Source organism: Antechinus flavipes, chromosome 4, assembly GCF_016432865.1.
Source record: "Antechinus flavipes isolate AdamAnt ecotype Samford, QLD, Australia chromosome 4, AdamAnt_v2, whole genome shotgun sequence".
Classification (NCBI taxonomy): Eukaryota; Metazoa; Chordata; class Mammalia; order Dasyuromorphia; family Dasyuridae; genus Antechinus; species Antechinus flavipes.
The window spans coordinates 73,973,907-73,991,218 of record NC_067401.1 but is presented as its reverse complement, the minus strand read 5'-3'; the positions used below and the strand labels follow the sequence as shown (position 1 = coordinate 73,991,218).

Below are 17,312 nucleotides of genomic sequence, written 5' to 3'. Positions count from 1 at the left end.
TGGAATAAATCTTTAATCTTAAATTAGATCTTCATGGTGTTGCTTGGTGATTCTGATTTGCCCAAGGTCAATCCTCATCACTTAGCACAAAGCCTGACATACTGTAATCATTTCAATACTTGGCTGACGTGAAAAAACACTTGGTGAGTAGACTGGTGAATTGATTAGAGAAGTGCCTTACAGCCTTGCTGCTGTGATTGTGTAAGGTGAATTTGTAGTGAACCTTCTTAGCATGAATTTGCAATTTTATTTTATTTTATTTTATTTTATTTTATTTTATTTTATTTTATTTTATTTTATTTGGCGTTTCAACTGCTTGTGAATAAGACCAAGGGAGCAAAGACTGTGGTTGATGTTAGGAGATAGGAGGAATGTGTAATGATAGAAAGATTTAATGTTCCTGAGTATACAGGTGAAAGAGAAGGAGAGAGCAGGCAGGGTTGGACCCCGAGAAGTAGGACTTGAGTTCTGCATGGGATGAGAAGATGAGAATAGGTAACTTCATTTTCACTTAAGTGACCAGTGAGTAATCACTGGGATTAGGAGAGCTGGAGGTAAGTTTGTTACTCACAATCTAGAGAAGGGCTGTTTGACTTATATGGGGGAGGGAGGAAGTACCATTAAGGACCTTATTAAGTAAAAGTCACTTAGTTGTTTATAATAGTAGGAAAGATTGGAGGTAAGATGTTAGATCTTAGACTACTTTTTCCTCAGTGGCCTTTTTCTAATAAAAAAATAAATATATTCAGTCTTAGTCAATCTGGACCCAAATAATGATCAAATGGGGCTTGATCTATGATTCATGGGTGGCCAATAAGAATCTGGTTTGGTTTGGTTTAAGGCATGGGCCTTAAGAAAGAAATCTTGACTCCTGTGATCATCTCACATTACAGGAGTTGAGACTAAGGATGGATCAAGCCATTAATACTACTATTATTATTTAATTTTGTACTGAAATTGCAACTATCATTTTGTAATATTTTACTAAGCAGAAGAAATATTTTAAGTGTGGTTTGTTAATACTTTTTTGCTTAAATTTTCTTTGATGTATAGCAGCTTGTAACCTCCTTGTTTGAGTGCTAAAAGTTCAGCTTTTTTTTTCTTTGTAATTTGCTTTTGCAAGAATTTTTGTATCAATTTTAAAATAATGGGGTTTTTGGTATTATACCCCTAGTACTTAGTATAGTGCAGAGCTTCTAAAAAATTTCCAACTGAGAACTCCTTTTTGCTCTAGAAATTTTTATGATCTTCCGGTTAAGATGGCGGAGAGGAGGCACACAGCTGTGTAAGCTCCGCGCTTTCTCTCACTATCCACTTCATTACAAGCCTCTGAATTAATGCTTGACTGAAAAAAAAACCCACAAATAGTTACCAAGAGAAGCCATCCTTGAGATTCGCCAAGAAAGGTCTGTCTTTACTGGAGGGCTGGGGCGGTTTTAGATCGGGCGCAGGCGGCGGGCAGCGGCAGTGAGAGCACAGGAGCAGACTGGAGAGGGGGTGGGGAGTGATCGCAGCCGTCTCTGCGGGGAGAGCTTCGCTACAGGACTGGATACTTTGCTCCGGCAGCAAGTCAGCAGCCCAGCAGAGAAGCTAAAAACACCGGGGCTGAAGAACACAACCCCAAACAGCTGGAGTCTCTCGGGACCTGGCCACCCCCCCCCCCCCCCTTCCCACCCCCACAGTGACTCAGCACGCTCTGGGATCTCAGAGCGCAGGCGCAGCACAGTCCTGCTAGTGCCTCACTGCTGCCCCCTGCAGTCTGTAGAGGAAGCTCGATAACACACCCACCCCCCCCCCCCCCCCCCCAAAGAAAGACTCCAGTTTTTTCTGTTTTTCTTTGCTAGTTTGTCTTTGATTATTAGACAGAATGAGCAAGAAACTGAAGAGGACTTTAACCCTTGACAGCTTCTATACAGATAGAGAGCAGACTCTAAATCCTGAGGAGACTAAAAACAGACAGTCCCCAGGTGAATTCCCAAAGGAGGAGATCATCTGTTCCTCAGCACAGATGAACCTCATAGAAGTGATTAAAAAGGCTCTCACAAGGGAGCTAGAAGAAAAATGGGGAAAGCAGAGTGAGGCTTGGGAAAAGAGCCTGGAGAAGTCAGTTAAAGAGAGAGTGGATAAAGAAGTAAAATCCTTGAAAAATAGGATTGGTGAACTGGAAACAGAAAATAGCTCTCTAAAAAACAAAATTGGCGAAATGGAAAAAAATTCCACAGAACAAAAGAACTCAATGGGACAATTAGAAAAAGATTTTTAAAAAGTGAGTGAAGAAAGTACTTCACTGAAAATCAGAATTGAACAATTGGAATTGAATGACTTGAGGAGACAAGAAGAATCAGTCAAGCAAATCCAAAAAAATCAAACAATGGAAAAGAATGTGAAATACCTTCTGGGGAAGACAACAGACCTGGAAAACAGATCCAGGAGAGACAATCTGAGAATCATTGGACTCCCAGAAAAGAATGATGAAAAAAAGAGCCTGGACGCTATTTTCCAGGAAATTATCAAAGAGAACTGCCCAGAAGTCATAGGAACAGAGGAAAAAATAAACATTGAAAGGATTCATCGATCACCCACCGAAAGGGATCCTAAAATCAAAACACCAAGGAATATAGTGGCCAAATGCCAGAACCCTCAGATGAAGGAAAAAATATTGCAAGCGGCTAGAAAAACCCAATTCAAGTATCAAGGAGCCACAATAAGGATCACCCAGGATCTGGCAGCATCCACATTAAAAGATCGAAGGGCCTGGAATATGATATTCCGAAAGGCTAAGGAACTTGGTATGCAACCAAAAATAACTTACCCAGCGAGAATGAGCATCTTTTTCCAGGGAAGAAGATGGACATTCAACGAAGTAAGCGAATTTCATCTATTTCTGATGAAAAAGCCAGAACTTAACAAAAAGTTTGATCTACAAATATAGAACTCAAGAGAAATCTAAAAAGGTAAAGATTAATCTTGGGAACTATATTTTGGCTATATAGATGTGTAAAGAATACATGTATACCTTGTTCTAGAAATTGATGTGGAAAGGACATTGTATCAGAAAAAGGGTAAAGTGGGGGTAGTACATCTCAGGAAGAGGCATAGGAAACCTATTATATCTGAGAGAAAGAATGGAGGGGGATGAATATAGGGGGTATCTTACTGCCTTCAGAATTGGCTTTCAGTGAAAAATCTTAAGACATATTCAATCTGTGGTGAAACTTCTCCCACCTCATTGAAAAGTGAGAAGGGAAAAGTGAAAAGGGAAGGAATAAGCTAAGTGGAAGGGAATACGGAAACTGGGAGGGAAAGGGGTAAGATAGGGGGAGGAACTCTAAGGCGGGGGGAGGGATACTAAAAAGGGAGGGCTGTGAGAAGCAAGTGGTGCTCACAAGCTTAATACTGGGAAGGGGGGAAAGGGGAAAGAAGGGAGAAAAGCATAAACAGGGGTTAACAAGATGGCAAGTAATACAGAATTGGTCATTCTAACCATAAATGTGAACGGGGTAAACTCCCCCATAAAGAGGAAGCGGTTAGCAGAATGGATTAAAAGCCAGAATCCTACAATATGTTGTTTACAGGAAACACACCTGAAGCGGGGAGATACATGCAGATTAAAGGTAAAAGGTTGGAGCAAAATCTACTTTGCTTCAGGTGAAGTCAAAAAAGCAGGGGTAGCCATCCTGATCTCAGATCAAGCTAAAGCAAAAATTGATCTAATTAAAAGAGATAAGGAAGGGCACTATATCTTGCTAAAGGGTAGCATGGATAATGAAGCACTATCTATATTAAACATATATGCACCAAGTGGGGTAGCATCTAAATTCTTAAAAGAGAAACTAAGAGAGCTGCAAGAAGAAATAGACAGTAAAACTATAATAGTGGGAGATCTTAACCTTGCACTCTCAGAATTAGATAAATCAAACCACAAAATAAATAAGAAAGAAGTCAAAGAGGTAAATAGAATACTAGAAAAGTTAGATATGATAGATCTCTGGAGAAAATGTAATGGAGACAGAAAGGAATACACTTTCTTTTTAGCAGTTCATGGAACCTATACAAAAATTGACCATATATTAGGACATAAAAACCTCAAACTCAAATGCAGTAAGGCAGAAATAGTAAATGCATCCTTTTCAGACCACGATGCAATGAAAATTACATTCAACGAAATTTTTGTGATCCTAAGTATATAGGTATGTAAAATAGGGATCCAAATCAAACACTTAACTGATAATAAATCATAACAAAATTTATTTTAAAATAGTTCTTTGATTTACATCTAATTTTGACATTTATTAAAGATAAGAACAAATTTGCATACTGAGATGGATGTGTTTATTTTTACATAAAGAATTAAATCATGATGGGAAAGGTGCAACTCCCACATTGTTAAGCAGCCTCATATGGGGTTGTGACCCACAGTTAAAAGAAATTTTGGAGTAGTGCATAGTACAAAGAAGGTCCTTAAATTAATTCTTAGTAACAAATTAATATATAAAACCTTTAGTCCTTCAACTCTTGATTGATAAGGCCCAAGCATGGACTGCTATTTCTTTAGTGGTCCTATGATGCTTAATTCGCTCTTGGTGTTCTCTCCCTCCCTGACTTAGTTCAATAGCAATGGAGGCAAAGAATCTCCCTTTTCACCTAGTCCAAAAATATCTAAGTGAATGAATGAATAAATGAATGAATGAATCTGGGAGAGGGAGATCCTCAGGCTTTCTGGTCAGAGTGGAATGTTTGTTGTTTATATTCAATCTGAGTCAATCTGGACCCAAATAATGATCAAATGGGGCTTGACCAGGATTCATGGGTGGCCAATAAGAATCTGATTAGGTTTGGTGTAAGGCATAGGCCTTAAAAAAGAAATCTAGTCAGTAAATTCCAAGATATCTTGGGAAGGGTTCAGAGGAGCAGGGGAGGAAAAAAAAATGCTTACAGTATCTGTAGGTAAGAATATGATATTCTGTATGGACAGAGGAATGGGGAAGAGATTTTCCAAATGGCCAAGTCCAGTTTTGGGGCCAGCTTTATTCACAGAGATGATTGTTTGTCTCTTGTTCTGCAAGACAACCATGACATCAGGAGGTGATGCAATGACATGCAAGTTGAGGAAGGGCTGTGCCAGGTTACCTGCCTCACTATCCCCAGCAGCTTGGCAATGTAGCACATAGAGTAGTCAACTTGGAATTAGAACGATAACGTGGCTAGTTGCAGTACATAGTCCGCTTAACTATCTCAACTTAAATTTCCTTATTTTGTAGAAAAGGAATAATAGCACTTACCTGACAGGATTATTGGGAGCATCTAATGAGATAATGTATAAAGCAAAATTTAAAAAGTTTTATGTAAAAGTCAGCCTTTATTATCATCAGTATTTTATCTTTATAACAAGTGCAGCAGAAAATCCCATTTTGTACAACATAAAAATGTTAGGAATAGTTAAGTAAAATATTTATCCCTCTGTTTGATAAATCAGAGAACCCATCATTCCCTCGTAGCTGGTATAACCTGATTTTCAGGTTCAAAAGGTAATAACTGTTCTTGTACAGAATACAATAAAAGCAGTTGCATTATACTTTTTGATGGAAGATGTTTTCTTTACCCATTAATAATTAGAAACAATTAAACCTCTGAAATAAAAGAATTGCTTCTGAATGAAGAAGATAAGTTAATGATTACTAAGCAAGCCTTTGCTTTCTTTCATTTCATTTGAATAATAGGCATTTTTAAAATTGGAAAACTTGAAAAAATAGTTCATGAATTTCTTGTAGATCTTTTCATAAGTAGTCACTATCTTTTTGCATCAAAGTAGCAATTTGAAGACTTTGCATTAATGTGTTTAAAGCACTCAGTTTATAAAAAACTTATCAAATATTTTAAGAGAAAATTTAAATTATTATCACTATTATAATTTGTTATGTTATTAATATAATCATTATTCTATTGAAAGTTTTCATTTATTTTTTAATTCATCACTAAGAAAAATTAGTATTTTCTTTTTTTTCTGAAACTTTGATGTGTGTTGACCTTAGAAAGCCAATGTTTTTTACACTATTTATTACAGAAGTATACTAAGTATACTGCCTCAGTTTGGTCATAAATTCTGCCAAGATTGGCTTTTACTTGTTGTTAAAATTTTTTTTAAAACAGTTGCTTCTTTTAACAACATAAAAGATTATTTGTAGCTCCTTATTCCTATTTCTTGTTACAAGTGATTGTATGCAAATTTGCATTCCTTGGGTCCAAATTGCTGAAAAGATCATGTTTTTAACTGTTGCTCAAGTCCACTATATATCTTCTACATTTTGTTATTTGATTAAAAGAATCATTTGCATAGAAAATTTCTTTCAATGTGCTATTTTCATCAGTTGGTTTGCAGAGTAACATTTTCCTGGTGTCATTTCAACATCATATCATAATATATAATGAGATACCTAATATAATTATATGTTATACATTCATACACACATAGATCATATAGATTTTTAAAGAAATAGCAAATAGGTTTTAATGATTTCTGCTTTGTAAATATCATTTGAAGTCTAAAATACCATTTTCTCATTTATACTTATTTTCAAATCATTATTTCCCTTGAGATTATAGACTTTTTTTTCCCTTTCGAATGAAATGTTATTTTTACTAGGTCTACAAAGTATCCCCTCTATGGTTTGGTAAATTAGGACTGAATTTGTAAATTAATTTAGATACTATCATTCCCATGTACATCAAATTATTTATAATGACATTTTTGTGATAGCTAAGAATTGGAAACAAAGTATTGATCCATTGATTGAGGAATGACTAAACAAATTGTGGTATGTGAAGATAATGGAATGTTATTGAGTACTAAGAAATGGTAAATGGGGTGAATAAAGAGAAATATAGAGAGGTTCTCATGAACTGATTTAGAGCAAAGTAAGCAGTTCTAAGGAAACCATATAGGCAATGACAATAACAATGTAAATGGAAAGAACAGTACATCCACCAATCAAAAGTAAATGTAACAAAATTATAAAGATCAGGCATGACTCACACAGGTGTTAAGCAGTAGATAGTTTCCCAGACTTTTCCATTGTATCAGTCAGGTATGCAGATATCCTTCCCCTCCCTTCCCCACTTTTAAAAGAAGTTTTATATTGGGATCACTCTTTGGAAGGGAGAAAGATCTTGGGGAATAACTATATAAGAAATAGAAGACATAAATGAAAACTATTTAGATTTTAGATATCACAATTTTTATATTCATAAGAACCTGTCTTGAGCCATGAACACCACTCATTTTTAAAATTTATTTTGTGGATTTAAGTATGTCTTGGTAGACTGACTTACAGGTATTTTTAATATTGTAGTTATTTTAAATGAGATCTTCCATTCTATTATTTATTCTAGTTTTTTGTTATTATTTTGTTGTACTGATATTTTATGCAGTGTGTGTGCGCATGCGCTTAATCTTAGACAAGTCACTTAAGTTTCTTTGGACTCCAATTTCCTTACCTGTAAAATGAGGAACATTAGACTAGATGGTAGATCCTTACAATCCTACATTAATGAATCTGTGGTTCTGACTTTAATGAAGCTATTGCATCTTGTTTCTTTGTTTATTTTTGTTTGTTTGTTTTACTACTTTTTTGTTTTACTGTTTTGTACTTGTTTTTACTATTTGGTTTTACTTTTGTTTGTTTTACTACTTTATTAGGAAAACTTGTGTTTCCCATTGAAAACATTGTTGGCTTTAGGAAGCATCTACTTATATATTTTTAAAAAGATCATTCTATGTCTATGCTTTGTAGGAGTTTTATACCAAAAGAATATTGTATTTTGTCACAAATATTTTCCTTCATTAGTAAAGAGTGGTTTTAGGTGGTTTTATTACAAGATAATTTTGTTTTCTTAATATTGAATCATCCTTGCTATAAACAATCCCCTTCTTGTTAGTTGCATGATCTGACAATACATAAATAAGGCAATTCAGTTGAATTTAAAACTTTTAACATTGAAATATTTAAATGAATTTTTATTACTAACCTGGAGCTATGTTTTTAAATAGTTATTTTTTTAAGAATAAACTTAAACTGCATTTAATACAATGAATGACATTGAAAAATGTTACTGTGATAGCACTTTTTTGTAAAAATTATGTAATTTGGATCCTAAAAACTTTGCATTGAATTACAGCAAGTAAGGTGACTCCTTTGCGACTGATGGGATAGTGGGAACTTTATCCACATTGAGATTTTACTTCCTTTGTGTATACTGAATTAAATAATATTCCTACATTCATTCAGTTTGTATTGTCAGTTTTAGTCAGTATGTCAGATTACCAGGTTTACTTGTGATGATTTTAATTTTAATTTTGTTTCCATTGAAAAAAATAGACATATTTATGTGAAGCAGTTATATTTGGGAATTACCCATTTATTTTGTCCATTGTTTCTCAGTCCCCCTGAAAAGATTTCACTCTCCCTGCTCCCATTTTTTCCAAACTGTGCCATAGATTTTTTTGGTATGTTAATATTGAAATTGGCCTGGATATATATAAAAGATGGGACCCACCTATGTTGAGTTCTCTGTAAAGGAAAAAACTTTTTTAGGAAGGAAGATTCAAGACAAATTTTTGTCATTTATTATTATTCCATGTTCTGTGTTTTGTTTGACATTTCTTTTTTGGTATTTAGGTGATTTGATAGGATGTTGGCCTTGGATTTAGATTTTCCTGACTCCAAATCATAACTCACACACTTCATAGATCTGTGATCCTGGGCCAATGTAGTTAATATCCCATAACCTCATTTTTTTTTCTGATTTAATTTTTGAATCTAACTTAAAGGGCTATTGTGAGGATACAATGGAATTACATATACAAAACACTACTATTATTATCCAAAACAAAAATAATTTATTTTGTTGTTCACTTAATAACCCAGACAAGTTAAAAAAAAAAAAAAAAAAAAAAAAAAACCTGTGCTGTACATATCACATATTGAATCATCATTTTAAGATTTTTATATTGTTATATGTTGCAGTATATTTTAAAGCTCTTTATTTTGCTTTATAAATATCATAATGTTAAATCTGTGTGTGATTCAGATTAGTTTCTAAGTACAGGTGAGAAAATGCACATTTCTTCCATCTTTTCAGAACTTGGAATATTAGGGATATATCAGACTCAGTTGTTGTATTGGTTAGTTTTACTGGACTGTTTTTTTCCACTTCTCTTTTAAAATTTTTTTAAAATTACAGGAGTTGAGGAAGGTATATATTAAGAAATGAAAATGATGAAAGAGATAGGGAGAAAAATGAGAGAGAGAGTGAGCATGAATATTTAAGTATCAAAAATGTAGTTTCGCTATCTCCTATACCAAATAATTGGGTAAATACATTTAATCACAAAACAGGAGGGGACGGAGCCAAGATGGCAAAGAGGATACCCGTTTCTTTCTGACCTGACCAGTGTAATGACCTTCACACTAATTATCAAATCCAATCTCTGAATTAGTTCTGGCCTGGCAGAACCCACAAATATTGGGAGTATAACAAATTAGCAGCAGAAGATAATTTCAAAGCTCTCCAGAAAAGGTCTGTTTCAATTGGGCATGGAAGGAGGCAGGCTAAACGCAGGCAGACTGAGCACAGACCCAGGGTGGCCTGGTGGAGAAGAACAGATTTCAGACTCTGAAGATATTAAAAGCAGATTGGCTCCAGAAGAAGCCCCAAAGGGTGATATAAGTTGATCCCCATCACACAAGGCTCTCCTAGAAGAAATTATAAAAGATCTTAAAAGAGAGTTGAAAGAAAAATGAAGAAAAGAAATGAGAACTTATAAGAGGATTTGGAAAAGAAAACACAGAAATTATCTGAGGAAAATTCACTACAAAATAGACTTAGTGAAATGGAAGCATATATAACTACTTAAAAAATAGAGTTGCTAAAATAGAAAAAGAAAACAACTCCTTGAAAAACAGAATTTGTGGAATGGAAAAGGAAAATAACTCCTTAAAAATCACAAAACAGGAAGTGAAATAAGTGAATTTAGGATCAAAAGTCTTGATTTTGATGCTTGATCCTACTTAATTAACATTAATTGACTAATAATTAATATTTATGTTTCCTTAGGAAAATAATCACATTTTTCTGTATTTGTTTCTGTACTTAGAAAATGAGTAGGTTGGACTAGATGACCACTCAAAATTGATGATCTTTTATCAAAACTTAAATATTTGTGAATAAATGTTCAGAGTTTTAATACCTTTTTTTCTTATTTTATAGGATCAATTTGATAATCTGGACAAGCATACACAGTGGGGGATTGACTTCTTGGAAAGATATGCAAAATTTGTTAAAGAGAGGATAGAAATTGAACAGAACTATGCGAAACAGTTGAGGTAAGTTAATTTTCTTTTTATCTATTAAAAGTTCACAACTAATTAATAATTATTATTTTTAATAGATAATTGGCATATAAGTGTATAATCAGAGGAGGAAGCTTATGTTTTTAATTTATATAACATCATTTGTACTTTTCATGTCAGTATGACTTTACCCTCTACTTGTTTAGGCTTACTAAATTGAATGGACATTTTTCTTTTTTGTTATTAAACATCAAAGAATTTTAAAAAATATAATCTTGAAATTGGAGGATATCTTAGATGTTGTCAAATGCAACTGAAATCCAAGCAGAAATCTCTTCAACATCACCGATAAATCAAGTGGGTCATCCATCTTCTGTTTGAAAATCTCCAGGGATGATGAACTCCATAGTACTCAAAGCAACTTCATTCTAATTTGGAACAGCAGTGACTGTTAGAAAGTTTTTCCTTATATCAATCCAAAATCCTTTTTTTTTCTTTTCTTCTCTCCATTTTCATACATTGTTCCAATTTTTTTCCTCTGGGGCTAAGCAGAAAAAATTTAGTCTCTTTTTTATTACAGCCTTTCAGATACTTGAAAACAACTGTCATATACCGTCTAAGTCTTCTTTTAATTCAACCTAAATATTTTCATCCAAATGAGTTTTTGGCTTGATTTTTGTTCCACCCACTATCCTGGTTTCCTTTCTGGATGCACTCAAATTTAGCAATATTATTCTTGAGGTGTCATACCTAGAACTGAATATAATACTCTACATATGAGTTACCCATAGTCTAGTCTATGACTTAACCTTGTTCTGGTGACTATTCCTTTATTAATGCAATTTAAGGCCTTGTTAGTTTTTTTGTTCCTTCCATGTTATATTTTTGACTCATCAATCTTGTACACTACAATGCCTGAATTTTTTTTCCTATCATCTATAGTTAGTGGAGAAAGTACACATCCTCTATTTACAAAATTGATTTTTAACATCTCATTTAGGATTTCTTATTTGTCTTCATTACATTCTATTTTCAAAACTTTGGTTCATTTTTCTAGCCTTTCCCTATCTTTCTGTATCTTGGTGTTATTGTCCAGTGTATTCTCTATAGTTCTCACCATTAATTTTTTCTATCTTTCCTAAGCTGATAGTATACTTATTGGTTTAATTTTGATGCTGATTTGTATGGAAGGTTGCTCTGTTTTTTCATCCTGGGCTAGTTTGATTTTTAAGGTGGGCTGGTGGCTCTCTGCTTCTGGGGGCTCACCATATTGCTACTGGATACCTGATCAGCTTTACCGGTCTCACAGCTCAGAATTCTCCAATTCAAACCTTCTGCTAGCTTTATCCTACTATCCTTTATCTAATAAGAATTGCAAATATTACAGTGACATAGTCAACATGTATAGGACTGCTTGCCATCTGAGGGAGGGGGTGAAGGGAGGGAGGGGAAAAGTCAGAACAAAAATAAGTGCAAGGGATAAAGTTGTAAAAAAAATTACATGGGTTCCGTCAATAAAAAGTTATAATAATAATAAAAAAAATTGCAAATATTGGCAACCATATTTGCAGCAGACAAGTTTAAAGTCAACACTTTTGAATGTCCCTTTACCTTTTAAGTTATTGCTTATTTTTATTCGCTTTCTCCCATTGAGGAGAGTTCTGCTGTTTTTTGGAGAGGTATAAAACTCAGCTCACTATAACAGGGTAATAGGCCATCTTCAGTTCCTTTCTAAGAGATAGAATACTAAATGGGAAATTTTATTTCATTGTATCCATTTTTCATTTTAGAAACTCTTTCAGTAGTTCATGGAATCATAGAAATATAATGATATAATATTTAGAGCTGTAAGGAACACCAGAGACCATCTAGTCTAGTCCCTTCTTTTTATAGATGAGAAAACTGAGGTCTGGGGAGGTTAAATGACATATTCAAAATCACAGAGACAGAACTGGGATTTGGAATAGGTTCTCTGATTGGAGCTGTTTTAAAGATAATTTTTTCTTGTTTTCTTTCTCTTTTTTTAAACAATGTTATACATGTTGGAGTCAGATGATGTAAATATGTTTTTTCTTTTTAATTTTTGCCGACAAAATTTTCCTCAGCTATGTGGAAGAAAAGACAGGGATTTGGAAGACAATATGTGACTTTATAGTCATGTGTTCTTTTTTCCCTTAAGATGCCTTTTTACTTGCTACTGTAGTTATTATTACCAGCATTTAACTTAACATTTGTTTCCTTGAGAGGCAATGGATGGAATGTACTACTTGGAATTCCAGCTCTTTTATCTTTTTTAAATCTGTTCATGTAATCTCTGCAGTGTCTTACACTTAAGAATAGTTTTCTTTAGAGTTGATCATCAGCATTTTCTCTCCACTTCAAATAAATCTTCTGGAATTTATCACTGAGGCTATAACCTGATATGAATATTAAATATTTTTCCACTATTGACTTATATGAAATAAGATCAAAGAATGAACTTATAAATATTAAGAAATCAAGTAAGCTCAAAGAAATATATGTATGTATTTTTGCACATATTTTATAATTATATAAAATGGACACTCTCACTTAAATGAGAAACAATTCAATAACCTTACTTTATTGAGAATAAATATTTTTAGAGGCAGAGCCAAGATGATAGAATAGCAGGAAAGAAAGTTCTCTATCTCTCTTTCCATCTACATCTCTTTCAGATTTAGCAAATACACCAGATTAAATCTTGATCAGGAAATACAAGAAAAAAGAATCACAATGAGTATTTTTTCCAGCCCACCTTGGCATAGGAAGACAGTGAGGGCTGTGAACAATAAGGACAGTCTATCTAGAATTGCACCATGTAGAACATTTGAGTATAAGTAAGAACTCTTCACAAGGGCAAGAAGAGTTCCCAGATTCAGTCTAGAGAGCTCTAAACTTTTATATATAGAGAGAGTATAGTAACTTTTCATTTGGCTGTTTAGCCAAATTTCCTTTTTTAATCATTCCTTGCTCAGTATAGGGTCACAGATCCAGGACTTATTAAGGAGATGCCCTGTACTTAAAATGAAGGGTACTTTTGGGCTCTATCCTGTTACTTTGAGCAAGGAATATATTTAGAAGCAGAAGTACTGGTATGGGTTAAACTTTGGAGCAGATCTGGGTTTCACTTCTAGCTTCTCATCCAATCTTAAGCTTATTGAGGAATAACCAGGGCAGGAATCCCAGATGAAAAGAAAGCATCAAGTGTTATCACTCTGAAGTTTCCAACTATAGAACTTTGCAACTAGCTGATAGTGGTTGAGTCCAGCACCATTCTGCAGGAACTCCAACTGGGGATGAAATATAAATATTGTTGTGCTGCTACAAATGATGAAGAAGTGATTTCTGAGAAACCTGGGAACTTTGTATCAATTGGGTGTGAGATGTGAAGGTGTTTGTATGTATACATATATAGGTATATGTATATATGTATGTATGTGTATGTGTGTGTATGTATTTATATATATATATATATATGTACAGAGAAAGAGAGGGTAGAGAAGGAGAGAGAGAGAGAGAGAGAGATACAGATACAAACATCTTTGAAAGAATAAAAACTTTGATCATAGTAATGAATAACTGTTCATATTCTCATTCTAACTCACTTTCCTCCTACCCCCTCCAGTGAGAAAGGGGTGAAAAACATTTGTTTTGTTTCTACATAATTTATAGTATTCCTATTGCAAGATAGTTTTTGCATGTGCATTTTGACTCTGTATTCTGTAGAAGCACAGAGCTAGAAAACAAAAATCTAGAAAGACTATTTTGTCCAATCTTCTCACTTAATAGATGAGAAAATTGATTCCTAAAAAGGTAAAGTGAATTGTCTCAATCAAAATAATTTTTGAATGAATTTTATACCAGAACTGAAGTCTTTAGTCTTCTTCAGAGCTTCATACTGCCTTTTTAATTCAATGTGATTAAATTTAAAGAGGATTTAATGAAAACCTACTATATGCCATCTACTATGCTTGTTTGAAACAAGTCTCTGTCCTTAAGGACCTTACATTCTACTCTCTTAGTACAATTTACTGATTTAGATTTTAGCAGTGGCTAGGATTACAAAAATCAAATTTAAAAAGGAGAAGGTTGTAATTAGAGGTCATAAAGAAGAATTCTGTATCAGTTCTACCAACTTTCATATTAATTTCTATTCAATATGGCACCTTGTTTTCATATTGAAGTACTCAAATTTCATATGGCATAACCTAAATTTAATTGGCTCATAGATTTTTTACAAGTTTATATGATAAAATACCAAAAGTCATTTGATTGTATTTTATTTCTAATATTAAATAGAATCATAGATTTAGATTTGGCAGCAATTTTAGGGGTTATCAAGTCTATTACCCTCATTTTATAAGTGAAGTAACTGAGGTCAGAGACCTTAAATAAAGTTTCCAAGGTTCCACCTGGTATTTGAATTCAGACCTTAGTGACTTCAAATCTTGAACTCTTTTCTCTCCATCATGCTGCATTTAGCACAAATACTTGAGAAATACATGCTGTTTACTCTGTTTCGCATGCTATAAACCCAAACCAAATAAACTTAGTTATATATTTTTTCTATTTTAAAAAAGTATTTTTCAATTAAATGAGAAATACAAAGGAATGTTTAGTGTTGTGTGTTTCCCCTTCCACTCCTGAAAGGACAGTGATTGAGTGGTAGAAAATAAAAAGGTTTATATTGATAATAACTTTTGGTGGTATAAAATATGAGCTCTTTATCTAGGGACTTAGTAATAATTTATCTGAGGAACTAAATCATTTCAATCATGATATTATTATGATTGAAACTAGACAACTAGAGGAAGTTATAACTAAATCAAAGGATGTGATTTTCTGCCAAGATGACCTAAATATAAGGCAAACTATCTAACTCCTTCATACCTATTCCAAAAAAACTGTAAAGTTAGCATCATGCTGAATTCTGATCAAGAAATCCAACCAGAAATTATGGTGACTTCTTTTACTCTAGAAGAGGTAAAAGCCCCATACCCTGTCTACTTTATAATTTGCCAGGGCTCTGTGCCAATAAGTTGTGAAAGTGGAAAGCTTTCCTAAGAAAACCCCAGGATAGAGACCTTGAAAGCCTCAAGCAGTAGCCATCAATTACTAGTAAATCAGTATGTTATGGTAGTATAGTTGACGGGACTCTCAGGTTCCTGAAATTCCAGAGGAGGATCTTTAAAGATTCAAGGTGTGGAATTTCAAAGATTGAGGTATTTGGCAGGGGGTGATATGCCCAGGGAAAGGGTTGGCAAAAATCCTCAGTACTTCTAGGGTAGCATCAAGTAGGGCTGACCACCATACCCCAAAGTATATTGAGGACAGAATCTGGCCTTTCACAAAGCCATAATTCAAGAAATAAAAACTAGACAGATGAATAAAAATAGAAAATATCAAGCTTTATAAAAATCTAATTTGCAAGCATTTGCTTCCTTGGATGATGTCTGTGAGGCTTGGTTTCAAAGCATGGAGAAGTCTAGGAGTGCTGCTTTTTCCACATTTCTTGAATTTAACCTCTGTAGATAGCAGTTGCTGAGTAGGTGATTTTAGTAGTATCAAGGAGGTTAGATCCCTTTTCCTCAGTGGTTGGTCCCTTTAATGATGGTTGTGGGACCTGGGCCTAATGCAAAGGCCAGAACAGTGCTGTTCCTAAGGCTTTTGGGCTGTGGGTTCTGGATTACATTCATCAGAATCTGAAGGGAAAGGGTAATTACTTGACTTTAGATTCTAGTGCATGCTACCTCTACTTTCTCAAAGAAAAGTTTGCTACTTTCTTCATCTAGACTGACATGATTACATTAGGAGTGTCAGCAGTTGGTAGAGATGTCTGGCCCTTTCTCCACAGGAGTTGCTTTCCCAGATGATAACTGTGGGGGCAGAGCCAGAAGGAAGACTGGGGGTCTGGGCAGTGCTGCCCCTCCTTCAGCTCTTAAGTTTATTTGCAGTTACTATTAGTGCTAGTGAATGGTGGAAAAGAAAATGTTCCTCTTCTCTGTAATTGTAGCTCTTCTTCATAACGGGGCCCAAAATAGGGCTAGTGGCAATTTCCCTGTTCTTCGGGTTGGGCAGAAGGCTTGCTGGTTTGATTTGCCTGTCATATGCCTTCTCCTCCGGGGTATTTGTTGCTTTAGCTAGTTCAAGTCTGGAGATTTAGATTTGGAACTTATTTATGTAGAGATGATAATTTATTCCACATGGGTGATTGAAATTTTCCAAGGAAAAAAGTATAGATAGAAGAGAGTGCTAAAGAAATATTCACTCTAAGAATTCAAGAAGAAACACAGAAAAATCAGAAAGAGGTGGAACAGAACCAGAAAAAGGTGGTGCTAAGAAGAGGTATGTTGAACAATGTCAAACATAGTACGAAAACGAAGATATAAAGAGACCACTGACGGTGGTACGTGATAGGCTTTTGATGTCCTTTTGGAGAACAATTTCAGTAGAGTGGTGGGGAGAGAAGCCATGTTTTCATTACAATAGCTAGCTTTTATATGCTCATAACTCATTTGATCTTTATAATAATCCTAAGAGATAGGGGCTGTTGTTACTCTGATTTTACATATGAAAAAATTAAGGCCAAGAGGTTGTCATATGCCCAAAATTATGCACCTAGTCAATGTCTGAGGTAAGTTTTGAACTTTTTCTGATTTCCAAGTTTTCTATTCTATTCACTACTTCTACTCCTCTTAGTGGCTGCCTATAGATGAGAATTAATAATAATAATAATAATAATAATAATAATAATAGCTAATATTTATGAGTTGTTGAGGTTTTTTTTTCAGTTAATTATTTTGTTTAGTTAGCTTTTTAAAACTTTTGCATTTGGCCAATTGTTCTTTTAAAGGATTGTTTTGTTTATTGGATATTTTTCCGTTTTACCAATTTTGTTTTTCAAGGAGTTGTTTTCTTTTTCCATTTTGCCAAATCTATTTT

General features: G+C 34.1%; 1 protein-coding gene across 4 annotated transcripts in view; it reads left to right on the top strand.

The window, feature by feature from the left end:
- FNBP1L (formin binding protein 1 like) overlaps positions 1-17,312 on the top strand; it is a 117,257-nt gene that overhangs the window by 61,884 nt on the left and 38,061 nt on the right. For all 4 annotated transcript variants that reach the window (XM_051993322.1, XM_051993324.1, XM_051993323.1 and 1 more), the window contains exon 2: positions 10,267-10,382. In XM_051993322.1, the coding sequence (XP_051849282.1) occupies positions 10,267-10,382 (116 nt within the window). The remainder of the gene's footprint in view (positions 1-10,266; positions 10,383-17,312) is intronic.